Source organism: Protopterus annectens, chromosome 16.part0 (assembly GCF_019279795.1).
Source record: "Protopterus annectens isolate FY-2018-M chromosome 16.part0, PAN1.0, whole genome shotgun sequence".
Taxonomy (NCBI): domain Eukaryota; kingdom Metazoa; phylum Chordata; order Ceratodontiformes; family Protopteridae; genus Protopterus; species Protopterus annectens.
The window spans coordinates 840,737,979-840,765,576 of record NC_056750.1 but is presented as its reverse complement, the minus strand read 5'-3'; the positions used below and the strand labels follow the sequence as shown (position 1 = coordinate 840,765,576).

General features: G+C 46.0%; 1 protein-coding gene across 1 annotated transcript in view; it reads left to right on the top strand.

The window, feature by feature from the left end:
• NUP214 (nucleoporin 214) overlaps window positions 1-27,598 on the top strand; it is a 3,229,616-nt gene that overhangs the window by 1,743,039 nt on the left and 1,458,979 nt on the right. The window contains exon 23 of the mRNA XM_044058190.1: window positions 19,784-19,951. Within this exon, the coding sequence (XP_043914125.1) occupies window positions 19,784-19,951 (168 nt within the window). The remainder of the gene's footprint in view (window positions 1-19,783; window positions 19,952-27,598) is intronic.

Sequence of the window (27,598 nt, the reverse complement as noted above, 5' to 3'; positions counted from 1 at the left end):
ACTTAAGATGGCGGAGGACTTACTTACTATGATTAGGGGTTCACATCCCCCTCCAGATAAAAGGCCAAGGCAGGAAGTTTATTATGACTCCTCTGATCAGGCTTCTGTTTCTTCAGTTTCCTCTTCTGACCAGGAATATTCTTTCCCTCCTTATGAGGATTCCGATGCTGAGGAATCCATTCCTTCAGCTTCTCCCCCTGAGGATTTCTCTTTTGGGGAAACTTTGCATGATATGAGGGAACATCTCCACTGGGAAGGACAGGAGTATTCAGAATCCAAGAAAAGACTAAGGGATTTTCTTCCCCAGCATAGACCCCTGGCTATTCCTCCTATTTTAGATATTGTGGATGATGCCTTTTCAGAGGCTAACTTAACTCCTGATTCTTTTCCTCCAGCTCCTGTTAAGCCAGACAGATACTATAGGGTTCCTGATTCCCATCAGTTTTTATACAAGAATCCTACTGCTGACCCTGAAACCATTTCTCAGGGTCCTAAGGGCGTAAAGGCCGCTTCTGCTAAAAACCCCATTCCCACTGAAAAGGATTCCAGATCTTTAGAAAGATGGGGCAAAAAAGTGTACACTTCTTCTACTTTATCTATTAGGGCTTTAAACTGTCAGTTTCATATGCTGAAATACCAGCAATTTCTCCTGTCTGTTCTAAAACAGAAGCTAACTTCCATTTCCGCCTATGCAGATGATAAGGAGTTACATGACTTAATGCATGCCACTGAACAAGTTGGAAAGCATGGTTTACACTGTGGATTTGATGCCTTGGATGCTTCTTGAAGGGCTGCTGCCTCTGGCACAGTAATTAGAAGGCATGCATGGTTAAAGGAACAAAATTTGCCAGATCAAGTAAAAGCTAAATTATTGGATGCTCCTGTTCAGCATAATGTTTTGTTTGGATCTAAAGCTGAAGAGGTGATTAAAAAGATGGAGGACAAGGAAAAATCCATGCAAACAGTTAAAGATTTCTTACAAGTACAGCCACCCAGATTTAGTAGGAATTGGCCTACAAACAATTGGTCCTTTCCCAATTCAGACAGGCCTCAGAGGGGTAGATATAGACGCTCCCGAGGAAGGCCTCAAACGCAAGCCTCTTATAGACCAAGACAGTGGACTGCTTCCACCCCTAGGGGAGGAGAGGACAGGTCGCAAACTCATAGGAAACGGACTCAGTGACTCCCTCTGTTGGGCTGCAGGAACTTCTTGCCTGGAAGCCCCTCTCGGAGGAAAACGTTCTCTTTTTCACCTAAATTGGACTCATATAACCCAAGACAAGTGGGTTCTGGATGTGGTTTCAAGAGGTTACAAATTCCATTTTCATACCCTACCAAGGCCAAGCGGATGGCCAGATCTTCCATAACATCAATGGTCAGAGACCTTAAACCAGGTGGAAGCTCTCTTGGCTATGAAAGCCATAGAACTAGTTCCACTTTCAGAAATGGGACAAGGTTTTTACTCAAGGCTCTTTCTAGTCCCCAGGAAGCAAAATTCATGGAGACCCATTCTGGATCTGTCAGTCTTGAACACTTTTCCAGAGATACCAAAATTCAAGATGCTTACTCTACAACAGCTACTTCCAATGCTGACCAAAAATGCATGGATGGTGACTTTGGATTTAAAGGAGGCATATTTACACATTCCCATCAGGCAGGAATGCAGAAAATACCTCAGGTTCAAGGCCGGATCGAGGCACTATCAATTCTCTGCTCTGCCCTTTGGATTGTCTGCTGCGCCCAGGGTCTTTACCAAATGCCTGGCTCCAGTAGTAGCTTATTGCAGACTCAAGGGAATTCGAATTTACCCTTATCTGGACGACTGTCTTATTCAGGCAGACAGCAAGGATGTCTTACTTCAGCATCTAGAGTTTGTTCAGAATCTTTTCAAGTTCCTGGGATTCACTGTAAACATAAAAAAGTAAAACTTGACACCCTCACAACAGATAATTTTTCTGGGCGCTTCTCTAAACACAACAACCCAGATGGCATTTCTGACATCCGAAAAACAATTACAGCTGGCCTCAACTTTCAAAACCTTGGCAACTTTAACTCAGCTATCTGCAAGGAGATTCCTGCAGGCTTTGGGTTACATGGCCTCCTGCATCCTTCTCGTACCATACGCCAGACTACATATGACGAAAATACAGTGGTACCTAAAAAGTGTATGGTCTCAGCATTGCCACAGTTTAGACATACTGATCTCCATCCTGCCTTGTCTTCAAAAGGAATTCCTTTGGTGGTCCAAGGCATGTACTCTAAGCAAAGGAAAATCCTTCTGTCTGCCTCCTGCCACTCAGATACTGACCACGGATGCCTCAGATTATGCATGGGGAGCCCATTTTCAGGGCAACTGTCTGCAGGGTCTTTGGACAAAGGATCAGAAGCACCTGCATATCAATTTAAAGGAAGTGTTAGCCATACAGAAAGCTCTATTGGCCTTCAGGAATCTTCTACAACCAGGACAACTACTGATACGGACAGACAACACCACAGTTATGTGGTACATAAACAAGCAAGGGGGATCTCATTCCTATCCCCTTTGCAGACTAGCCATGGATCTTTGGAACACAGCCCTAGTCTGAGCAGAAATCTTTCTGACCCACACGAATGGATGCTGGACACCGAAATATTCAAGATGATTACTGCAGTCTGGGGATGTCCCCTCATAGACCTCTTTGCATCCCACCTCAATCATCAACTACAGATTTTTTGCACCAGGACTTTCCACGAAAAAGCTTGGAAAGTGGATGCACTATCATTCAGTTGGAGAAACCTCTCGGGATATGCCTTTCTGCCTCTTCCTCTTCTTCCACGAGTATTATTAAAGATCAAACAGGACAAGCCCAAGATGATAAACTTGCTGGCCCCAAATTGGCCTCGACAGTTTTGGTACCCAACACTGAAAAACCTTTGTCTGGAGCCCCCTTGGGTTTTACCGCAGAGTCCGAACCTTCTGTCCCAACACTAGGGTCAGGTTCTACACTCCCATGTCAAAACTCTCAGCCTGGCGGCCTAGTTAATCCAGGGTCTTTGAATCTTTCTCTCCTACCCAAGCAGGTTATGGACGTCATTTTAGAAGCCAGATGTCCTAGCACTAGAAAATCTTATGCAGGAAAATGGAAAAGATTTTGTTCCTGGATGGAGGCTCAGGATTCTGATCCTCTTATTCCTAAAATTCCTCAGATTTTACTTTACCTGACAGACCTCTTACATAAGGGTCTCTCTTTCTCTTCCATAAAGATTCATGCCTCTGCTCATTATAATACAGACCCTCCAATCTTTTCCCACCAGCTCATGAGACAGTTTCTCAGAGGAGCTAAGAACTTAAGATCTCCTCCCATTCCTGCTTGGGATCTCAACTATGTTTTGGAAAAGCTCACCTTACCTCCTTTTGAGCCTGCTGCTACATCTGACATCTAGTTTTTATCTTGGAAGACAGCCATCCTGTTAGCTCTGACCTCTGCCAGGAGAGTTTCAGAGTTGCAAGCTCTTATGGCTGTAGAACCTTATATTATTTTTCATCAAGACAGGGTGTCTTTAAGGACTAATCCTACTTTCATGCTTAAGCTGGTTTCCAAAGTGGCTTTAAATCAAACTATTTACTTGCCAACTTTTTTCCCCACTCCTCAAAATAAAGGGGAAAGGATCTTACATTCCTTGGACATACATAGACAACTACGTTTTTACCTGGACAGAACCAAGGACATCAGGAAATCAGAGCAATTGTTTGTTTCTTATGCTTCAAGTTCCCAAGGTAAAGCCATTTCAAAACAGACCATTTCTAAATGGATTGCTCATGGAATCAGATTTTGCTATTCACACCATGGAAAGCAAATCCCAGGGAGTATAGGGACTCACTCTACCAGAGCTGCTGCTACTTCAGCTGCTTTCCTCAGGGGAGTTCCTACCAAAGACATTTTGGAAGCTGCAACTTGGAGTTCAGTGCATACTTTTTCCAAGCACTACAATCTACCTCTCTACTCTAAGTCTAGGGCAGGCTTTGCTTTTGCAGTCTTGCAGGGTCTTATAGCCGCCCCCTCTACTTTATGACCACCTCCCTTTCATTCTGCTTTGGGATTCTACCCTACAGTCATGACTGCAACAGTGAAATACGATGAGCATAGTACAGTTGTGTACACTTACCATAAATGTAGATGTTTGAGTGTCTTCACTGTTGCAGTCTGGGTTTCCCTCCCTCCTGTCCCCTCTTATTTTTTCTTTTGTGTGGTTCCTTTTTTCACCCTTCTTCTGAGGTGCCTTTGCAAAGGGTATGGGTCCTTACTCATTTTGGAACGTCTGACATCTGGGGCAAGAAAAACTGGAGAACATGGCGTCTGCTGTCAGCTTTGTACTCCTGTCGCTCTGACGTCAGGGAGCATGGCTGAACAGCCGACGCCGGACCCAGACTTTGGGATTCTGGCCGACTGAGGACTGCCTGCCGGCAGGGGAGAACCCTACAGTCATGACTGCAACAGTGAAGACACTCGAACATCTACATTTATGGTAAGTGTACACAACTGTACTTTATGGAACCTGCTTTGGCTCCAATTTTCTTGGAGCCTGTTCGGAGCCGGTCGCCTAGCATTAGGCCGGTATCTCCTCCTCGCAGGCCTCCTTCAGAGAGGAGGTCTCGATTTCCTTCCCTATCCTCCAAATTTTCCATGACCTTATCGGATGTGGACGTCGATAGAGTGGTGCAGAGACTTCAGTCACCGGTACTGGCTAAATTGTTCTCTGCTCAGACCCAGTCGGCTCCGGAGCCGGTCCCTCAACCTACATCGATACTTCCTCCTCCGAGCACATCTCCGCTTTCAGAGCCGGAGTGCTCGACTCCATGTGATGTCCCTAGGTAAGTTCCAACAGCCCCTCTTGGCTTATCTGTTCCGACGTCAGCTCCGACCCCATTGGCTCTGTCCACGGGGTTCAGGACTCAGGATTTATTGGTCGATCCCGAGGGAGAGGCTTCGGGACACCTCTTGACTCCTAGTCGCCCTCTTGGTGCTTCGGCGTGGGGAAGCCTGACTCCTGTCTCAGCTTCGAAGGCTGGTCGTTCTTCGGATCTGGGAGGACCAGCCTTCGAGGCCATGCGGAGCGTGCTGACCAGGTTGTCAACGGCATCATACGGGTCGGTCACTCTGTCCCCTACAACACCGTTGCAGGTCTCTGATCGCCATCTATCTCTGGACAGTGGAGCCACAAGGCCTCGGGTTACCTCCACAAGTAGTCTCCATATTTCTGAGGGCCCCTCAGAGTTTTTGCCTGAGGAGCCACCCAGAAAGAAAACGTGCAAGAGGGAGCACATAGATTCCTAGGATGAGTCTCTCACGTCAGACACTGACCTCGAGGAATCGGAGGGGGGGTCCCTAAGTCATCCTATGAGGATGTTTTTTTCTCTGACATCCTAGAGATTTTGAAGTAAAGAGGTGACTGGCCATCCAAAGCCCCCTTCGAAGAGGAGTCTGTCTTCCTGAAGGCCTTTGGTGCTCAGCCATCCGCCTCCTCAGTATCTCCACCCTTCAACGAGCTTCTGGATTTGGTTTGTCGAAGAGTGTGGGAAACCCCTGACTCTGTGGAACCAGTCCCCAGGAGACCCAATAAGTTTTTGTCTGCCCCTCTTGATAAGGAATTTCTATCCAAGGGAGTCCCTGTGGATGCCATGGTGGTGGCAGCTGCCACCCAGAAGGAATTAGCTGAGACTTACCGTCCATCCCCCTAACAAGGAGTCTAGGACTATGGACTGGTACAGGAAGCGTACGTTTTCTTCAGCGACCTTTACCTTATGGTCACTGAATTATCACACTTTACATGTCTCCAGAGAGATCTCCTAAAGGAGCTTGGAGATACTCTCACGGGGTAACGTTTCTGAGGTGGTGGCCCAGAAGGTCAACACTCATATGTCTACCCTCAATTCTATTGCAAACTCCTCCATGAGGCTGATCTCCTACACAGTCGAGGGGGCGAGTAGTGCAGCAAGTTCAGGAGTTGCTCTTAGGAGGCAGGCCTGGATGCGCCTTTGTCATTTTGCAGAGGCCTTAAAGTCTTCATTCACCGACGACCCGTTTGATGGTTCCTCTTTGTTCAGAACCAAGGTGAAAGACACTTTCACTAGGTGTGAGCAAGTGGGGAAAACTCTGTCTGCCATAGGAGTCTGTTTTCCCTTCCCTCTAGGCCTTATCCCAAGGCCCAGAGGGGTGGCAAAATGTTGTTCAAGAAATCAGAGTTTTTTTCCCAGTGCACAAGGTGAGCCCCCCCCCCCCCCCAGGCAGGGGAGAGGGTGGTTATTCAGGAAAACGCCTCCCTAGGGGCAGAGGAGGCCCTCGCAACTCGGGAGACTGCAGTTCCTTTCGTGGTTCTTCCTACCGCAGCTCCTGATGGGAGGCCTGACTGTGCATTTCTGGAGCCAGTCGGGGGTCGAATCTCATTATACCCAGAGGCCTGGCAAGATATCACCCAGGACGAATGGATTCTACGAATAATTTCCAGAGGATATGTTGTTCCCTTCTCATCAAATCCCCCTCCAATCAAGAAAATCCCAGATGTTCCACCCAGTCAAAGGGATTACGCAGCTTCAGAAGTTTCAAAGCTGCTAGAAAAAGGAGCCATCCACCATGTCCCCTCAGACCAGATCGGGTTAGGGACTTACTCTAGATTCTTTTTGGTGCCGAAAAGGACAGGGGACCTGAGACCCATTTTGGATCTCAGCTGATTGAACACCCATGTGCAAAAGTCCAAATTCCGAATGGTCACGTTGCAGTCTATTCTCCCATTGTTGAGAAAAGAAGTGTGGATGTGCTCCATCGACCTCAAGGATGCTTACTACCACATAAAGATGGACAGGGCATCCAGAAGTCACCTACGCTTCTGGCTGGGAGACGGTCACTTTTAAGTTTTGAGCCCTGCCCTGTGATCTCACCACAGCCCCCAGGGTGTTTACCAAATGCATGGCAGTGGTGACTGCTCACTTGAGACGTCAGGGATTCCAAGTGTTTCCATACCTGGACGACTGGCTCCTTACTGCCACCACCAGGCATCTACTACTTCAGACCAGGGACGCTACTATCAACCTATGTCAACAGTTGGGCATCACTTTGAACTGGGAAAAATCTGCCTTGTTGCCCTGACAGCGTGTCACTTTTATAGGCGCCGAATTAGACTCCGTCCTCATGCGGGCATTTCTACCACAGGAAAGAACCAGAGTCCTACAACAACAGGTTTACGCTTTGCTCCCTCCGAGAAGAGTGAAGGCAAGATGTGTCCTCCAATTGTTGGGGACAGTGGCTGCTACGATTATGTTAGTCCCTCTGGCAAGGTTACATATGAGGCTCCTTCAGTGGCTACTCTTCACCCAGTGGTCTCTTCAACTTTCTCACCCTATTCTACTCACAGACAGGTGCAAACAGGATCTCAGTTGGTGGCTTCACACCGGCAACCTCAGTGCGGGAAAGCCCTATGATATCCTTCAAGAATGCAACTGCAGTCCTTACATATGGGTTGTCCTGCCTCAGGCAGCCCTCGGTCGGCCGAATTCCAAAGTCTGGGTCCGGCGTCGGCTGATGTTGCCTCCTCCCCGACATCAGAGCGGCTGGGGTATAAAAGCATCAGCCGACGCCATCTTCCTCAGTCTTTCTTGCCGTGCGGTGCCCGAAGCAGAAGCAGTTCGCAAGTGCCGGTCGGTCAGCTCCTGTGTTTTACGTATCCGAAGTCATCAAAAAGCTAAGTACCCCGTTGGGGAACCTTTTCTTGCCTCGGCCGATGTCAGAAAAAACTGAAAAAGTTAATAACTGTTTGTCTTGTGGTAAACAAATACCTCATAAGGACTTCCATTCTTACTGCCTCCCCTGCCTTGACCCAACCATGACGTCTCGGCCTGTGCTGCCTGTGCTTGCTTCAATAAGCGCACTCTCAGGCGCCGGGCAGAGTTTGCTGAAGACTTTTTTGGCGATAAATATTCTTATACCATGCCGTCAGAAAAACCGACACCACATATTTCCAAAAAACGGGAAGACCGGGACCGACATTCTTGGCCCGCGACTTCCACCAACACCACGCCAAAAACTTCCGCGAGTGCATCGGTCTCTTCTGAGGCGGTTGTTCCACTGCTCCGGACCGACAACACTGCTTTACCGATCACTCTGGCCCCGGAGCCTGCGCCGGTGCCGGTTGTTGATTTTCCTCCAGAGACTGAAGCCCAAGATTTGCCTGAGACCGTTCCGGTGGACAAGGTGACTCCAGCACGTGGGGCAGCTAGGCCCCCTATGTCTGTGTCTGTCAAGGCCTACACACGTGCTAAGGCTGCCAGCCAGGCTAAGTCTCACCCTCCTAAAGTTTTGCCTCAGCCCACTACTGACAAACAAATCATGACTCTAGCTGCAGATTTAATTTCCTTAATCAGAGGCTCCCAGGCCCATCCTGACAGAGGTTCTCAGCCACCTTCTGACAAAAGGCCCAGGGTTGAGCATACAGACACCCTTTCTTCAGATGAAGCCTCTGTTGTCTCTGATCACTCAGATATCCAGGAAGAGTCCTTCCAGGCCTACAAGGATTCTGATGCGGAGGAATCTATTCCTTCTGCCTCTCCTCCTGAGGATATTTCTTTTGGGGAAATTCTCCACTCCATGAGAGAGCATTTTCAGTGGCAAGGTCAGGAATTCTCCGACTCCAGGAAATGGCTTCGTACCTTCCTTAAGCTTCCCCAACACAGGCCTTTAGCTATCCCTCCAGTGTTAGATGTACTGGATGATGTGTGCTCAGATTCGAGTGCTTCCCCTGATTCTCTCCCCCCTGCTCCTGTCAAGCCGGACAGATACTACAGGGTTCCTGAAACTCTCAAACATTTCTTTAAGGCCCATGCTGTTGATCTAGAAACAATTTCCCAGGGGCCCAAAGGGGTGGCCACATCCACGGCCAAAAATCCTTTGCCCTCAGACAGGGAAGCTAGGTCCCTGGAGAGGTGGGGCAAAAAAGTTTATACCTCCACCACTCTTGCCATGAGAGCCCTTAATTGCCTTTTTCATATGTTTCAGTATCAGGATTTCTTGATGGATGATTTGCAGAAAAAGTTAGCCTCTCCTGAGCCTTTAGATAGAAAGGCCTTGCAGGACTTGGTCCATAACACTCAGCAGGTTAGCAATCATTTTCTTCAGTGTGGTTATGATGCATTGGAAGCTTCATGTAGGGCAGCTATGACAGGGGCAGTCATTCGTAGACATGCATGGTTGAAAGAACAGGCATTGCCAGATCATGTTAAAGTAAAGCTTCTAGATGCTCCTCTGGAAAAACACAAGCTATTTGGTGCTAATGCTCAGGATGTGCTGAAATCAATTGAGGAAAAGGCTAAATCAGTGCAAACAGTCAAGGATTTCCTCCAGGTTCAGCCACCAAGGTTCAGCAGGAATTGGCCTTCTAAGAATTGGTCCTTTCCAGACACTGACAAGTTTCAAAGGGGAAAAAACAGGCGTACCCGAGGAAGAGGGCAATACAGAGGCTCCTACAGAGGACGCCAATGGCAACCAACGAACCAGAGATATGGCGCAGGGACATCCCCTGCTCCACAGGGACAATCACAATGACTTGACTTTGACACAGCCGACCAAGGCTCAAAGAGAAGCACCTTTAGGCGGAAAATTATCCTTATTTTCAAAAAATTGGCACATCTTAACAAAGGACAAATGGATTCTGGACATAATAGACCAAGGCTACAGGTTCCACTTCCATACTTTACCAACAAGACAAGGCATGCCAAGCCTGCCACAGAATCAAAGGGCAGAGGCATTCGAACAAGTTTCAAAGCTGATAAAAATCAAAGCCATAGAAAAGGTTCCTCCTCAGGAACAAGGCCAGGGATTTTACTCAAGACTGTTCCTTGTTCCAAGAAAAGAAAAGCAATGGAGACCTATACTGGACTTGTCCGCTCTAAACACTTTTCTCATTGTACCAAATTCAAAATGCTGACGCTACAGCAACTCCTTCCCATGCTGGGCAAGGGGTCTTGGCTGGTTACTCTGGACCTCAAGGAGGCATACCTGCATGTCCCAGTCAGACACAGTTGCAGAAGATACCTCAGATTTCTTGCAGGGTCAGAGCATTATCAATTCTCAGCATTGCCTTTTGGCTTGTCTACTGCGCCCAGAGTATTCACGAAATGCCTGGCATCAGTAATTGCACACTGCAGACTCCAGGGGATACAAATATATCCTTACCTGGACGACTGCCTTATACAAGCGGACAGCAAGCAAGCCTTGATAAGAAACTTGAACTATGTCATTCACTTACTACAGGCTTTGGGATACACAGTCAACTTACAAAAATCAAGACTACTGCCATCCCAACAAATAATTTTTCTAGGAGCCAAACTAGACACAGAATCACAAATGGCTTACCTCACAGAAGAGAAGCAAGAACAATTACCACATTACTTCAAAAGCCTAGCAAAGCTCACCCAGATGACTGCAAGGAAAATCATGCAGGCCCTGGGTTTCATGGCATCTTGCATCCTACTGATTCCACTGGCAAGACTACACATGAGAAAACTGCAATGGTACCTAAAAAGTCTATGGTCTCAACACAGCCACAACTTAGAAGCAATTATCCCACTCATCCCATGTCTAAAAAGGGAATTTTTGTGGTGGGCCCAAGCAAGCCAGTCAAACAAAGGTATGCCTTTCAACAAACCTCAAGCAAGCCAAACCATTACAACAGACGCCTCTGACAATGGATGGGGGGCGCACATGGAGGGCAGATGCATTCAAGGGCAATGGACCCCCCAGGAAGTACATCTACACATCAATCAAAAAGAGATGTTAGCAGTAATTCATGCAATCGAGACCTTCGGAAAATATCTTCAACAAGGCCATCTGCTAATAAAGACAGACAACACCACTGTTATGTGGTACATAAACAAGCAGGGAGGTACTCATTCTTACCCCCTTTGCAGACTAACAATGACTCTTTGGAAAAAGTCCCTGAAACTGAACATACAGCTGCAATCCCAGTTTGTTCCGGGCAGGGACAATGTTCTGGCGGACAGTCTAAGCAGAAACATCCTGGATCCGCACGAATGGATGTTGCATCCAGACATTTTTGCTCAAATAACTCATGCATGCGGGAGGCCAGACATAGACCTCTTTACCTCCCACCTCAACCATCATCTGAAAAAGTTCTGCTCGAGGACACACCATCCACAAGCCTGGAGAATAGATGCTCTCTCATTCAGCTGGAACTCTCTAACAACATATGCATTCCCACCTTTACCATTAATGACCAAGGTGTTACTGAAGATCAGAGCAGAGCAACCGAAAGGCATCTTAATAGCTCCAGATTGGCCAAGACAGCACTGGTATCCATTACTAAGGAGCATAACTTGCACCAACCCGTGGCCCCTGCCTCTATGGCCTCTACTCTTGACTCAGCACAATTACAGGACGGTTCATCCCAACCTGCAAACTCTGCAGCTGACAGCCTGGAGGGTTCCATGATTTCTACCCATATCTCTCTTTCCAAGGAAGTTCAACAGATATTATTGGAAGCACGCAGACCTTCCACCAGAAAGACTTATTCAGCCAAATAGAAGAGATTCAACATCTGGAATACCAACAAGGGACAGGATGCATCAGTAATGAGCATCCCACAGATACTGGAATACTTGGCAGAAATGCTGCATAATGGACTATCCTATTCTTCCATAAAAATACACGCTTCAGCAATTTCAGCAGCTTACAACACTGATCCACCTGTGTTTTCACACCCTTTACTAAGACAATTTCTAAGAGGAATAAAGAATATCAAACCCCCCAGAAAACCACCAGTGCCTGCACGGGACCTCAACTTCGTGTTGGAAAAATTAACTCTTCCTCCTTTTGAACCAGCAGCATCTTCAGAATTGCAATTTCTTTCCTGGAAAACAGTTTTTCTGTTGGCAATTACTTCAGCAAGAAGAGTTTCGGAGATACAGGCCCTCATGGCAGTACCTCCATTTCTCATTTTTCATCAGGACAGGGTTTCTTTAAGAACCAATCCTTCCTTTATGCCAAACGTGATATCCAGGGGGTCTCTAAATCAAGCAATTCACCTGCCCACCTTCTTCCCCAATCCTCAAAATAAAGGGGAAAAGCTGCTGCACACTTTGGACATACACAGACAACTACGCTACTACTTGGACAGAACAAAGGCCAACAGAAGATCTGACTAACTATTTGTAGCATACGCTCCTGGAGTGCAAGGAAAGGCAATTTCCAAACAAACAATTTCAAAATGGATTGGACATTGCATCAGATTCTGTTATTCTTTCCATGGAAAGGGTGTACCAGCCAATATCAGGCCACACTCCACCAGAGCTGCAGCCACCTCCACAGCCTTCCTAAGAGGGGTGGCTACAAAGGACATTCTAGAAGCTGCTACATGGAGCTCCGTGCATACATTTTCCAAGCACTACAACCTGCCTTTATACTCCAGATCCCGAGCAGGCTTTGCTTCGGCAGTCCTGCAGGGCATTTTAGCTACACCATCCTTATCTTAGAGCCTACCACCCCCGGCTTGGCTATGGTATTCAACCCATATGTAAGGACTGCAGTTGCATTCTTGAAGGACATAGTACAGTTTTGTACCTACCATAAATGTAGATGTCCGATAGATATGCAACTGCAGTCAGGTTTTCCCTCCCTCCTTCCCCTCTGTGTATTGGGTCCACTTCCCTCCTTTTATACTTAGCTGGGGATATCTGTTATGGTGTATCTGTTTATTGCTATTGTGTATGTCTGGAATTTTATTATCCAGCTCTAAATTCGGCCTTCCTCGGAGGGCACCTGGCATCTGGGGCAAGAAACACTGAGGAAGATGGCGTCTGCTGATGCTTTTATACCCCAGCCGCTCTGACGTCGGGGAGGAAGCGACATCAGCCGACGCCTGACCCAGACTTTGGAATCCGGCTGACCGAGGGCTGCCTGAGGCAGGACAACCCATATGTAAGGACTGCAGTTGCATATCTATCGGACATCTACATTTATGGTAGGTACAAAACTGTACTTTCCTTCGCCCCCGGTTGCCACGGTGACCACGGATGCCTCCCAGATGGGGTGGGGGGCATTATCTAGGCAGAGCAGTCCAAGGCATGTGGCAAGAGCACGAGATGCATCTGCATATTAGTGTCCTGGAGATGAGCAGTGGTACTAGTGTTGCAAGCACTTCAGAGTTTTCTTCCTCTCAGGACTATTGCAATCCACTCGGACAATATGTTGGTGGTGTGGTGTCTGAATAAACAGGGAGAAACCAAGTCATATCCCCTTTGCAGAGAGGCCATGCGAGTGTGGCAGTGGGCAGTGTCTTCCCAACATTTTCTAGTAGCAACGCACATTCTAGGGAAGTCCAATGTGATCGCAGACAGGCTAAGCAGAGCTATTCTGATGCCTCACGAGTGGTCCCTGAACTGTCAAGTTGCGGAGCAGATCTTCCGCAAGTGGGGTCCGCCTTGCTGAGACCTTTTTGCCAGCCCCCTCAATGCCAAATGCAGCAGCTACTTCACACTTATCCCCCCTCAGGGGGAGTCGCCCAGGGACGCTTTAGTCCACGATTGGCCCTCCGGTCTACTATATGCCTTCCCTCTAGATGTTCATCGTGTTTCACTGTTGCAGTCATGACTGTAGGGCTCTCCCCTGCCGGCAGGCAGCCCTCTTGTCGGTCAGAATCCCAAAGTCTTGGTCCAGCATCGGCTGTTCAACCATGCTCCCTGATGTCAGAGTGCCAGGAGTACAAAGCTGACAGCCGACGCCATCTTCTCCAGTCTTTCTTGCCGTGCGGTGATAGCAGTTTGCAAGTGCCGGTCGGCTGACTCCTGACGAATTTTTCTGATATACTTCAGTCCGAAGATTTCTTCTCCACTCAAAGCTAAGTACCCCGTTGGGGAAACTTTTTTCTTGCTCCACTCCGATGTCAGAAAAAGTTAATAATTGTATTTCATGTGGGAAGCAAATACCTCATAAGGATTTTCATTCTTACTGTATTCCTTGCTTAGGCCCTGACCACGACATAGCTAGTTGTCGGTTTTGTGCTAGATTCAATCAACGTGCAATTAAGCGAAGGTACGATTTTGCTTTACATTACTTTGGTAGGCACTTTAACTACAAAATGTCAGATACGGTCCCGGCTACCGGAGTTCACAAACGTCGCAAGGATAAAGACAGGCCTCCGAGGTCCAAATCTGATGATAGCACACAAGCGGAGCCAGCTTCAGGTTCGGCCGTCATCAGTGGGGCGCTTTTGCAGCCCCTGTCGTCGGCCATTTCAGAACAGACGGCCGAAATGGACTCTCATGAGGAGCCAACTAGGCCTTTAAATATTTCTGTTGCAGGACCTTCGGACAGTGCTCCTTCGGATGGGTCCGGAGCCGCTGTGCAGGTACCGGCTTCCGAAGGGGTTTTCAGGCCTACTCAGCTTCTAGTAAAGGCAAAGCCAAAGACAAAGGCAAAGACTCCTTCTAAATCAAAGACTACAACACAGGCCTCTTCTGAACCGGCTCCCAAGTCACAGAAACAGTTACTCAAGATGGCGGAGGATTTACTTACTATGATTAGGGGTTCACATCCCCCTCCAGATAAAAGGCCAAGGCAGGATGTTTATTATGATTCCTCTGATCAGGCTTCTGTTTCCTCAGTTTCTTCTTCTGATCAGGAATATTCTTTCCCTCCTTATGAGGATTCTGATGCTGAAGAATCCATTCCTTCAGCTTCTCCCCCTGAGGATTTCTCTTTTGGGGAAACTTTGCATGAAATGAGGGAACATTTCCACTGGGAAGGACAGGAGTATTCAGAATCTAAGAAAAGGCTGAGGGAATTTCTTCTTCTTCCCCAACATAGACCCCTGGCTATTCCTCCTGTTTTGGATATTGTGGATGATGCCTTTTCGGAGGCTAACTTAACCCTGGACTCTTTTCCTCCTGCTCCTGTGAAGCCTGATAGATATTACAGGGTTCCTGATTCCCATCAGTTTTATACAAGAACCCTTCTGCTGACCCTGAAACCATTTCTCAGGGTCCTAAGGGAGTTAAGGCTGCTTCTGCCAAAAATCCCATTCCTACTGAAAAGGATTCTCGATCCTTAGAAAGATTGGGCAAAAAGTTGTACACTTCTGCTACTTTGTCCATTAGGGCTTTAAACTGTCAGTTTCATATGCTAAAATGCCAGCAATTTCTCTTGTCTGTTTTAAAAGAAAAACTTACTTCCATTTCTGCCTGTGCAGATGATAAGGAATTACATGACTTATTGCATGCCACTGAACAAGTTGGGAAGCATGGTTTACACTGTGGATTTGATGCCTTGGAGGCTTCTTGTAGGGCTGCGGCCTCTGGCACAGTCAATAGAAGGCATGCATGGCTAAAGGAACAAAATTTGCCTGAACAAGTAAAGGCTAAATTATTGGATGCTCCTGTTCAGCATAATGTTTTGTTTGGATCAAAAGCTGAAGAGGTGATTAAAAAGATGGAGGATAAGGCAAAATCCATGCAAACAGTTAAAGATTTCTTACAAGTACAGCCACCTAGATTTAACAGGAATTGGCCTTCAAAAAATTGGTCCTTTCCCACTTCAGACAGGCCTCAGAGGGGTAGATATAGGCGCTCCAGAGGAAGGCCTCAAACACAAGCTTCTTATAGACCAAGAGAGTGGACTGCTTCCACCCCTAGGGGAGGAGAGGACAGGTCACAAACTCAATGACTCCCTCTGTTGGGCTACAGGAACTTCTTGCCTGGAAGCCCCTCTCGGAGGAAAACTCTCTCTCTTTTATCAAAATTTGACTCAAATAACCCAAGACAAGTGGGTTTTGGATGTGGTTTTAAGAGGTTACAAATTCCATTTTCATACCCTGCCAAGGCCAAGCGGATGGCCAGACCTTCCAAAACATCAATGGATGGAGGCTCTTTTGACTATGAATGCCATAGAACTGGTTCCACTTTCAGAGATGGGAAAAGGTTTCTACTCTAGGCTCTTTCTAGTCCCAAGGATGCAAAACTCATGGAGACCCATCCTGGATCTGTCGGTCTTGAACACCTTTCTAGAGATTCCAAAATTCAAGATGCTTACTCTGCAGCAGCTACTTTCAATGCTGTCCAAGGATGCATGGATGGTAACTTTGGATTTAAAGGAGGCATATTTACACATTCCCATCAGGCAGGATCGCAGAAAATACCTCAGGTTCAAGGCCGGATCGAGGCACTTTCAATTCTCTGCGCTGCCCTTTGGATTGTCTACTGCGCCCAGGGTCTTCACCAAATTCCTGGCTCCAGTAGTAGCTTACTGCAGACTGAAGGGAATTCAAATTTACCCTTATCTGGACGATTGTCTAATTCAGGCAGACAGCAAGGATGTCTTACTCCAGCATCTAGAATTTGTACAGAACCTCCTCAAGTTCCTGGGATTCTCTGTAAACATAAAAAAGTCAAATTTGACACCATCACAACAGATAACTTTTCTGTGTGCACTTCTAAACACCACAACCCATATGGCTTTTCTCACATCCGAAAAACAATTACAGCTGGCTTCAACTTTCAGAACCTTGGCAACTTTAACTCAACTATCTGCAAGGAAATTCCTGCAGGCTTTGGGTTACATGGCTTCCTGCATCCTTCTCGTACCATATGCAAGACTACATATGAGGAAAATACAGTGGTACCTAAAAAGTGTATGGTCTCAGCATTGCCACAGTTTAGACATACTGATCTCCGTCCTTCCTTGCCTTCAAAAGGAATTTCTTTGATGGTCCAGGGCATGTGCTCTAAACAAAGGGAAACCCTTCCGTCTGCCTCCTGCCACTCAGATTCTAACCACGGACTCCTTGGATTATGCTTGGGGAGCCCATTTTCAGGGCAATTGTCTGCAGGGCCTTTGGACAAAAGATCAGAAGCACCTGCATATCAATTTAAAGGAAATGTTAGCCATTCAGAAAGCTCTATTGGCCTTCAGGAATCTTACAACCAGGACAACTACTAATACGGACGGACAACACCACAGTTATGTGGTACATAAACAAGCAGGGGGGATCTCATTCCTACCCCCTTTGCAGACTAGCCATGGATCTATGGAACACAGCTCTAGCTTGCAATCTGGATCTTCAAGCTCAGTTTCTACCACGGAAACAAAACTTTCTGGCAGACAGTCTGAGCAGAAACCTTTCGGATCCACACAAGTGGATGCTGGATACCAAAATATTCAGGATGATAACAGCAGTCTGGGGATGTCCTCACATAGACCTCTTTGCATCCCATCTCAATCATCAACTACAGAATTTTTGCACCAGGACTTTCCACAGAGAAGCTTGGAAAGTGGATGCCCTGTCATTCAGTTGGAGGAACCTCTCGGGATATGCCTTTCCGCCTCTTCCTCTTTTTCCTCAGGTTTTATTGAAGGTAAAACAGGACAAGCCAAAGATGGTAATCTTGCTGGCTCCAAATTGGCCTCGGCAGTTTTGGTATCCAACTCTAAAAAGCCTATGCCTGGAGCCCCCTTGGGTTTTACCTCAGTCTCCGAACCTTCTGTCCCAACATCAGGGTCAGGTTCTACACTCTCATGTCAGAACTCTCAGCCTGGCTTCCTGGTTAATCCAGGGCCTTTGATTTCTTCTTTCCTACCCAAGCAGGTTATGGATGTCATTTTGGAAGCCAGACGTCCTAGCACTAGAAAATCTTATGCAGGAAAATGGAAACAATTTTGTTCCTAGATGCAGGCTCAGGATTCTGATCCTCTTCTTCCTAACATTTCTTTAATTTTACTTTACCTGACAGATCTCTTACATAAGGGTCTCTCTTTCTCTTCCATTAAGATACATGCCTCTGCTATTTCTGCTCATTATAATACAGACCCTCCCATCTTTTCCCACCAGCTCATGAGACAGTTTCTCAGAGGAGCTAAGAATTTAAAACCTCCTAGATCTCCTCCCATTCCTGCTTGGGATCTCAACTATGTTTTGGAAAAACTAACCTTGCCTCCTTTTGAGCCTGCTGCCTCTTCTGACATCAAGTTTTATCTTGGAAGATCGCTATCCTGTTAGCCATAACCTCTGCCAGGAGAGTTTCAGAGTTACAAGCTCTTATGGCTGTGGAACCATATATTATTTTTCATCAAGACAGGGTGTCTTTGAGGACTAATCCTACCTTCATGCCTAAGGTGGTTTCCAAAGTGGCTTTAAATCAAACTATTCACTTGCCAACTTTTTCCCCACTCCTCAAAATAAAGGGGAAATGATCTTACATTCCTTGGATGTACACAGACAATTACGTTTTTACCTGGACCGAACCAAGGACATCAGAAAATCAGAACAATTGTTTGTTTCTTATGCTTCAAGTTCCCAAGGTAAAGCCATTTCAAAACAGACCATTTCTAAATGGATTGCTCATGGAATCAGATTTTGTTATTCACACCATGGAAAGCAAATCCCAGGGAGTATACAGACTCATTCCACCAGAGCTGCTGCCACTTCTGCGGCCTTCCTCAGGGGAGTTCCTACCAAAGACATTTTGGAAGCTGCAACTTGGAGTTCAGTGCATACTTTTTCGAAGCACTACAATCTACCTCTCTACTCTAAGTATAGGGCAGGCTTTGCCTCTGCAGTCTTGCAGGGCCTTTTAGCTGCCCCTTCCTCTTTATGACCACCTCCCTTTCTTTCAGCTTTGGGATTCTACCCTGCAAGTCATGACTGCAACAGTGAAACACGATGAGCATAGTACAGTTGTGTACACCTACCATAAATGTAGATGTTCGAGTGTCTTCACTGTTGCAGTCTGGGTTTCCCTCCCTCCTGTCCCCTCTTATTTTTACTTTTGTGTATTTCCTTTTTTCACCATTTTTCTGAGGTGTATTTGCAAAGGTTATGGGACCTTTTTCATTTTGGTACTCCTGACATCTGGGGCAAGAAAAACTGGAGAAGATGGCGTCGGCTGTCAGCTTTGTACTCCTGGCGCTCTGACGTCAGGGAGCATGGTTGAACAGCTGACGCTGGACCCAGACTTTGGGATTCTGGCCGACCGAGGGCTGCCTGTCGGCAGGGGAGAACCCTACAGTCATGACTGCAACAGTGAAGACACTCGAACATCTACATTTATGGTAGGTGCACATAACTGTACTTTCCATTGCTGTCAAAGGTTATTCAGAAAGCGCAATCCTTGGGAAGCAAAATGATTCTGATTGCCCCACACTGGCCTCGTCAAATTTGTTTCCCCTTTCTCCATCCCTATCTCATAGATGCTCCTTGGATTCTGGACCCACAACCATACTTACTGACTCGCATGTCAGGGCAGCTCCATCCCTCTCTTCGGTTAGTTTTTCTTGGTTTGTTTTTCCTTTCCTTAGGTGGTGTTATGCATGGAGAATGAGTGCTGGGGCTCGCAGCAAACTAGATCTGGGGATAGAGAGCAGTGCAGCATGGGATACCATCTTAGCCCAGCCAATAGAAAGACTTTGAGCTAAAAAGTATGGCCGAGTCGGAGCCGACATTCGGCTCCAAACCCACGGGTAACATGTGAGGCGAGATGGACTACATACATCGAACGTTATGGTGAGTTACTTATTGTTTTGGTATACTGGCAAGCCAGAAGGGCATTAATGCCTGTGCTTGAAACTTTTGTATGTATGTATGTAACATAGCTCTCTTATTATTGTGAGTACATAACTTTTGTATTCTGCATGCTACACTCTCTAGGTTGACTTTACTTACTTTGCCTAACTATTTTTTTAAAACTGAATTGCATTTAGACTATGTGTCCTTAAAGCATTTGAATATTTGCTTTTAATTTCTTTTGCAGGAACGTCCGGTAAAATTACCCTGGATGGAGCAGACAGCACTGCACTTGTTACCAAAACAGTGAAGCATGGCGCTCCAGCCAATGAGAAGCCACCACAGTCTACTCTTCCAGCAGCACAGGCAGCTGCTGCAGCTGCTCTGAGAAGGCAGATGGCCAGCCAGTCCACAGGTATTTGGTAACCTAACAAGTGTTTAAATAAACATCCGTATTTAAGTTATGAAAATGCTTAAGCATTGTACACAAAAAAAGTAAATGCAGTCTTTAAGAATCAATAAAGCAAAGTATATGAAAAAGTTTCATAATATAGTGCAACAATCTTAGAACATAGTACATTAAATTACATTTAATTATAAAAATTGCAAAAGTAAAATTTTAGATGAATATGAAATTGAGTGACGGATATTGCAAAACTGCATTTCCATCTTCGTGCCATAGATTGAGGAACAGCTGAGCATTTTTTTTGTTGTACAGGTATATTTTTGTGAACTTGTTAAGCAAAAACTAAGTATTTTTTTTAAATTTTGATCTTTCTGCTTAGAAGCACATTATTGTGTTCTTAACTTGTAGCATAGCTTAACAATGTAGTGCAGTTAGCTGTAAGTGTTTGTATTACATATTACAGATGTTTGATTCCTGCACTGTTCAGACAAGGTTCCTAAACACTGCATTTCCTTCCTGTAAATCACAAAAACAATCTCTTAATAGTGGATTATCCTGAAGAGTAAAGTAAAGTTCCATTTATCTCTGGTAGTTTTGTTATTGTAAAATTCTGGCATTCTTACGTAAAATTCATTAACTGGATGTTTAGCATTGCTTCTTCAAATCATTTGCCGAATTTGTACTCTTCCTCTGCAAAACAGGATTGTAATGTGTTACAAAACTCTGTTTTTTGGCTAGACAGATATACCTTTGATCGTTGTGCTTGCCAAAACAGATGCCTCTAAAATTTGTTTTGATTGGTGACAGTCTTTGCAACAGCACAGATTCAAGGATTTTCTTTAAGTGTTTACCCTTCATACTTTTTTTAGGTAGAAAGGATATTATGTTGCAGGAAGAGTCAGGATTTTCTCACTGAGATGGATTTCATTGTAAGAGGTTCTACAAAGCTTTGCCTGTTAAGGTATTTCACCTTAACGTAAGATCCTTTGATGTCTTTCTGTTCATATGCTGCTGTATCAGTAACACAAGGGAGTTTGCCTCTGGTGGACTTGCGTATGTCCGGCCATTGTGCAAAAGATAGATGCTACTACAAGGGTGTGTGTGACATGTCATGTCTTTCTCAATGGATGTTGGCCATAAACAGACTGGTAAAAATGGACATCAGCACACACCTACCTCGGAACTTTTCTGCCGCCTTTGTGACTGCCAGCTCTGATCGCCGCTCCTTTGGGAAAGTGAACTCATCTTATCTGACTTCCGATAAGTACCCCTTAGGGGGTTTTGATTATCCTTTTGCTACTGCTTTGGGTTTTTCATGTTGGTTAGAAAGGGCAAATGTAGGTGTGGAAGACAGTGCATGAACTTTGCCTCTTTTGTTTAGGACAAGAACACAACCCACACTTCTTGTAGTTTTTGTCAGGCCTTCATCCCCAAAACCCTCAGAACTCACCCTCCCAAACCCAGGAACGCCACTCGGCCTTCCTGAGAACACTGGAAAATATGAAGGTCTCTCCAAACACCATTTTGTTGGGCGACGTCAACTACCCAAACATAGACTGGGAGCATTACTCTAGCTCCAACACCCTAGCCCAAAGGTTCCTAGAATTTATAAACTCAAATGCTATGGAACAACTTGTTACCACTCCCACAAGAGGGGAAAACATACTGGACCTGATCATCACCATCATGGGAACTCTGCTCCAGACCAGAAGTGTATCCCTCACTGGTAAGATCAGACCATAAACTAATCTCACTGGATATTCACATCCCGACTCCGCCCCCTGCCCTGAAAACCACAGTGAAAAACTTCTCTAAAGCAAATTTCACACACTTCAAAACCGAGGTGGAATCCTTCAAAGCCCCCAGGCCTGTGGAAAATATGGCCCAGACCGCAGAATCCTTAATAAACGCATTCTATGAACACCTTCAGGAATGCATGGATCATGCAATCCCAAATAAAACCAAGATCCAATCCTCCAAAGGCAGACGTCCTGTCTGGTGGACCCCAGCCATAAACAAACTATACAATAGAAAGAGGAAGCTACTACATGATGGAGCAAAATCCCGAAAAGGGAAGGCATCTCTGATCAGTATTAGCAAACAACTACGGGCACTCATAAAATCGTCTAAGGTCAGCTTTGAGAGAAAAATTGCACAAGACACTAAGGATAATCACAAGGCTTTCTTTAGTTATGTTAGGAACCTGGGTGGGAATTCCCAGATATGTTCAGAATTTGTCCAAAATGACGAAAAATACACCGAACCCACAGACATTGCCAACATCCTAGCTGACAGGTTCAGCCGACACAAGCATCCTCCAAAAGGGCCTCATAGAAACAGACAACTGGTGCCAGAGCCATGGCCTCAAGCTATACGCCAAAAAGTGTATAGTCATCCCCTTTGGCAAAAACAAAGTGCCCACAAATTACCACATAGGTGGTAATCCATTAAGTACAGAAGTAATTAGGGACCTGGGGACCCAAGTTGATAGCAATCTCTCATTTGACAACCACGTGGCCAAAGTGGTTAGAAAAACATTTTATATAGCCCACCTAATCATGAAGGGATTCACATCTAGATCAGGGGAGGTCATCGTGCCTCTTTACTCATCCCTCATCAGGCTCATAATTGAGTACAATGCCCCTTTTGGGATGCACCTTACCAGACACCTGCAGCAACTGGAAAGACCCCAAAAGTACCATACCAAGAGGATCAAAGGGCTCAAACAGATGCCATATGCTGCCCGGTTCAAGAAACTCCAGCTCTACTCAGTGGCATACCGCCTGCTCAGAGGCGATCTGTGCCTGACGTATAAAGCCATGTCCAACCCGGAATTAATGGACATGCTGCATCTTAGAAAATCCAAATCCCATCGAGCTACGCGCTCGAGAGACTTGAACCTCAGCACTGAAATAAATAGGACATGCTGGAGGGACAGATTCATAACCCAGAGGCTCCCTTCACTCTGGAATAAAATCCCAGTCCAGGTTACCCAGAGTCCCTCATTGACTCTCTTCAAGAGGAATCTTGATGAGTGGATGGGAGATCGTGGGTTTACCCCGGGTATCACTTCTGTGTCACTGTTAGACATAGGCACAGTATACTAACCTCGGAAAAGGGCATAGCAAAATTCATTTAAAATGGGTGGTGAAAGCCAAACACACTCTGGCTAGGCTTATAAATGCCCTAGGGCAGATAGCCTAGTATGAACCTATAAAGCTTTACTTAGAAAACCAGCGAATCAAAGTCTAAGAAATCTGTGGATCCGAAGTCTGGTTCCTCAGATGAGCCACAAGTTGGGTGGGTGGCATAATGGTTAACGTGTTTGCCTTACAAACACAAGGTGTAGGGTTCAAGTCTCACAAGGGATAATTTGCTAGGCTTAAAATGGCTCACATGGGCAGTTAGCCTAGTACTAATCTATGAACCATATCTCTGATACTTCAGCGTCAGAAGGAGAAGCAAAAAAAAAAAAATCTTGCTCCTTCCTCCAATGCCCGCTCCCTGCAGCCAGCTTCTTGACTGGCAAGCCTTTACTTAAGGCCTTCTGAAAGCATTCCTTGCCTTACGCCAGGCCCCTGCTGCATCTACCCCTAAGGGTAAAATGGTTTTGGACATCTCTACTGAAGAAGAGGATTCTTCAGGGGATGAATCACTCACTTACACATCACAAATTGTTTCACCTCTGGGTTACACTTCCCAAGAAGAGGAGTCCAATGGCACAGATTCCCCAGGGAAGACATTACCTTCGGGGAGACTGTTGCCCAGATAAAAGAATTTTTCAAGTGGGATAGCAGCCAGGTCCTAGGGACCCAAGAGAGGTGTTAATGCCCTTTTACAAATGGAGTCCCCAAACCCGACTGCTGTACCTGCAGCACATCCAGCCTTCTTGGATGCTTTCCTGACAACTTAAAAATATCCGTATTCCCAATTCCCCAGATGCCCAGACAGATTTTACGAAGTCCCTGAGTATGCTAAATTCCTTTACAAAGCCCCTTCTGCAGACACATCCATCATTGGTGTGGCTGCAGTTAAAACCTCAAAATTACTCCTTTCCTTCTCCTCTCCAAGGAGAGCTGGTTAACGGAGCGCCAAGGGGAAATAAGTATGCACATCTGCTACCTTAGCAGTGTGAGCCATTAACTACCCGACCCACATGGCCAAATACTCCTTAGCTCTGATTTCTGATGTGGCTAAGCAATTGGGGGGCCTCCCTGACTCCCAGGCCAAGACTAAAGCCCTAAAAAACTGCAACTGAACTTCACTAAAATACCTCAACTTTGATGATGCTGTCCAATTTTTCAATACCACCTTCCTTAAAGTCCTAAACAGCCATGCGCCCACAAGATTTACTAGAGTTAAAGCCCAGTCCTCCCCATGGCTACAACAAGCCACTAGGTCAGAAATGAAAATCAGAGATAGCCTGGAATCACTGGTGCAAGACAAAAAGCCCTTCTGATAGACGGAAATTCTGCGAATTACGTAACAAAGTCAAAAAATTAATAAAAGAGGACTAAATCCTATATTACCAGTCTGCCCTGAACTCCACCCAAAACAACCCTAAACAATTCTGGTCAACCATCAACTCCATCCTCCACCCAGTAAAAGTAGGAACCCTTCCACCAAACAAAACAAACTCCACTGAAAACATTGCCACCTCTTTCAACACTCACTTCACACAATCTGTTCTATCATTAGCAAAACAAAACAACCCCTCTCCCCTACCCCCTCCAACTACACCTAGTAATCTGCCCACTGCATTCACTTTCTCTCCTTTCCCTACCTCCAACATAAAAAAAAAACTCATTGAAACTGAAGCCCACAAAACTAGCAGCTGATAACCTCCCAGCTGAGTACCTTAAAATTGCAGCTGAAGACCTAACCTACCTAGTTGCAATCCTGATTAACCGATCTTTATCTGAAAGCTATGTTCCTTCACAATGGAAAATATCCCACATTATCCCCCTTCACAAAGGTAGGCCTTCCACAGAATTTGCCAACTACCGGCCTGTAGCAGATGTTCTTCATCTCACATTGCTGCAGTCCTAACACTTGGGTAGTCCGCTGTCCCAGTCGGCCCGAATACCAAAGTATAAGGCTGACGTCGGTCAAGGCGCATTAGTCTGACGTCAGGACGTCAGGGTACAAATGCGCATGACCGACGTCATATCCTCAGTCTTTTTTGCCGCATGGTCCGATGCAGAAGCAGTATTGCGAGTGCAGGTTGGCGTTCTGAAATTTTCTGAAGTCGGAGTTTCAGACCGAATCAAAGTTGGCTAAGTACCCGTTGGGAATATTTTGGTTTTTTCTTGCCTCAGTATTTAACCGGATGTCAGAAAAAGTGAATAACTGTATTTCTTGTGGGAAACAGATACCTCATAGGGATTACCATACCTTGTGTATACCTTGTTTAGGGCCTGAGCACGACGTTGTTGGCTGTCGCTCTTGTGCTAGATTTAACAAACGCACTATAAAGAGAAGATTAGATTGTGCCAGGTTAGTTTTTGGGAAGCGGTGTAATTATAAAATGCCGTCGGATGCTCCGACGCCCGCTTCGTCTAAAAAGCGCAAGGACAAGGCAGCAAAGCCTAGGTTGGAAGAACCGTCCGTCCCGGACGCCGGTTCTTTAGAGGGCTCGGTGGAGCCGGAGGTTCAGCCAGAAGTTTCTTTGGAGTCCCAGGGAGAGACTTTATTATTGCAAGATGTGACCTCTCAGGAGGTAGGCCAGACTGAAGGGGCTTCTCTGGTAGCTGTTCTTCCCTCCCTCCCTAAGGTGGTTAGGCCCTCCCCTTCTGTTTCCAAGGCTTCTCCCAGGGGCAGGCCAGGTTTTGTTTCAGGTGTTACCCCTAGTTCTTCAGGGTCTGTGCCTAAGAAGCATATGCTTAAGATGGCAGAAGATTTGATTACAATGATTAGAGGTTCTATGCCCCCTCCTGATAAGAGGCCTAGGGTGGAACCTGAGCTTGGGAGTTTTGAGCAGGGTTCGGATGCTTCCTAGTCTTCGGCTGAAGATTTGCAGGAGTATTCTCCTTATTCTGATTCTGATGTGGATGATTCTACTCCTTCTGCTTCTCCTCCTGAGGATTTTTCTTTTTCAGAGACTCTTCATTCCATGAGGGAGCATTTTAAATGGGAAGGTCAGGATTTCTCTGATTCCAGGAAAAGGCTTAGGGAATTTTTGTTTCTACCCCAGCATAGGCCTTTAGCTATACCTCCTGTTCTGGATGTGGTGGAAGATGTTTTTGCAGAGGCTTCTCTAAACCCTGATTCTTTGCCTCCTGCTCCGGTTAAACCGGATAGATATTATAGGGTGCCTGAAGCTCATAAGTATCTTTTTAAGAGTCCTAGGGCAGACCCAGAAACTGTTTCTCAGGGGCCTAAAGGTGTTAAGGCTTCTGTTGTTAAAAATACTGTTCCTCCAGATAAAGAGTCAAGGGCTTTGGATAGATGGGGAAAGAAAGTGTATACTTCTTCCACTTTAGCCATGAGGGCTTTGAATTGCCAGTTTCACATGTTGAAATACCAAAATTATCTCCTTTCACAATTAAAGTCTAAGGTAGATGCTCTGGCGGAAGGTATTGAGTGTAAAGAGTTGCAGGATTTAGTTCATGTTTCTGAACAGGTGGGTAAGCATTCTTTGCAATGTGGTTTTGATGCTGTACAGGCCTCTTCGAGGGTGGCTGCCACTGGTTCGGTTCTTCGCAGGCACGCCTGGCTGAGGGATCAGAATTTAGCTGAGCATGTTAAGACAAGGATTTTAGATGCTCCTTTACAATCTGATGTGTTGTTTGGTTCGCCTGTGGAAGCAGTTCTAAAGAAAATGGAAGACAAGGCTAAGTCTATGCAGACTGTTAAAGATTTTTTGCAGGTTCAGCCTCCCAAGTTTAGTAGAAATTGGCCTACCAAGGGGTGGACATATCCTGCTTATGATTCCCAGTCTAGGGGTAGGCCTAGACGTGGTAGGGGCAGAGCTCAGGGTTCTTTTAGGCCTAGAACAGGGAGTTCACCTGCTCAGTCTTCTGGTGAGGGCAGGGGTCAGTCCTTTCGTAAACAGACCCAATGACCTGCCTTTTCAGCTGCCAGAATCTTCTCGTCTGGCAGCACCTTTGGGAGGAAGGTTGGCACTTTTCAGAGAAAACTGGAGTTTAATTACCCAAGACAGATGGGTATTGGATATCATTCACCACGGTTACAGGTTTTATTTCCATACCTTGCCTCCTTTCAAAGGCATGCCAGACATTCCTCCTCAACAAAGAAAAGAAGCTCACAAGCAAATTTCTCTGTTACTCCAAATAGGGGCCATTCAGCCGGTTCCTGTGCCAGAAAGGGGCCTAGGATTTTATTCACGTCTGTTCCTAGTACCAAAAAAGGGGAACACGTGGAGACCAATTTTGGATTTATCTATCCTCAACACTTATCTGGACATTCCCAAGTTCAAAATGTTGACGTTACAACAGCTTTTACCTCTGCTGGGCAAAGATCACTGGATGGTAACTTTGGATCTCAAGGAAGCTTACCTTCATGTTCCTATCAGACTAATTTGCAGGAAGTATCTGCGTTTTCGAGCTGGGAATTCTTATTATCAGTTCTCTGCATTGCCCTTTGGCTTATCTACTGCGCCCAGAGTATTCACGAAAGTTCTGGCTCCAGTGATAG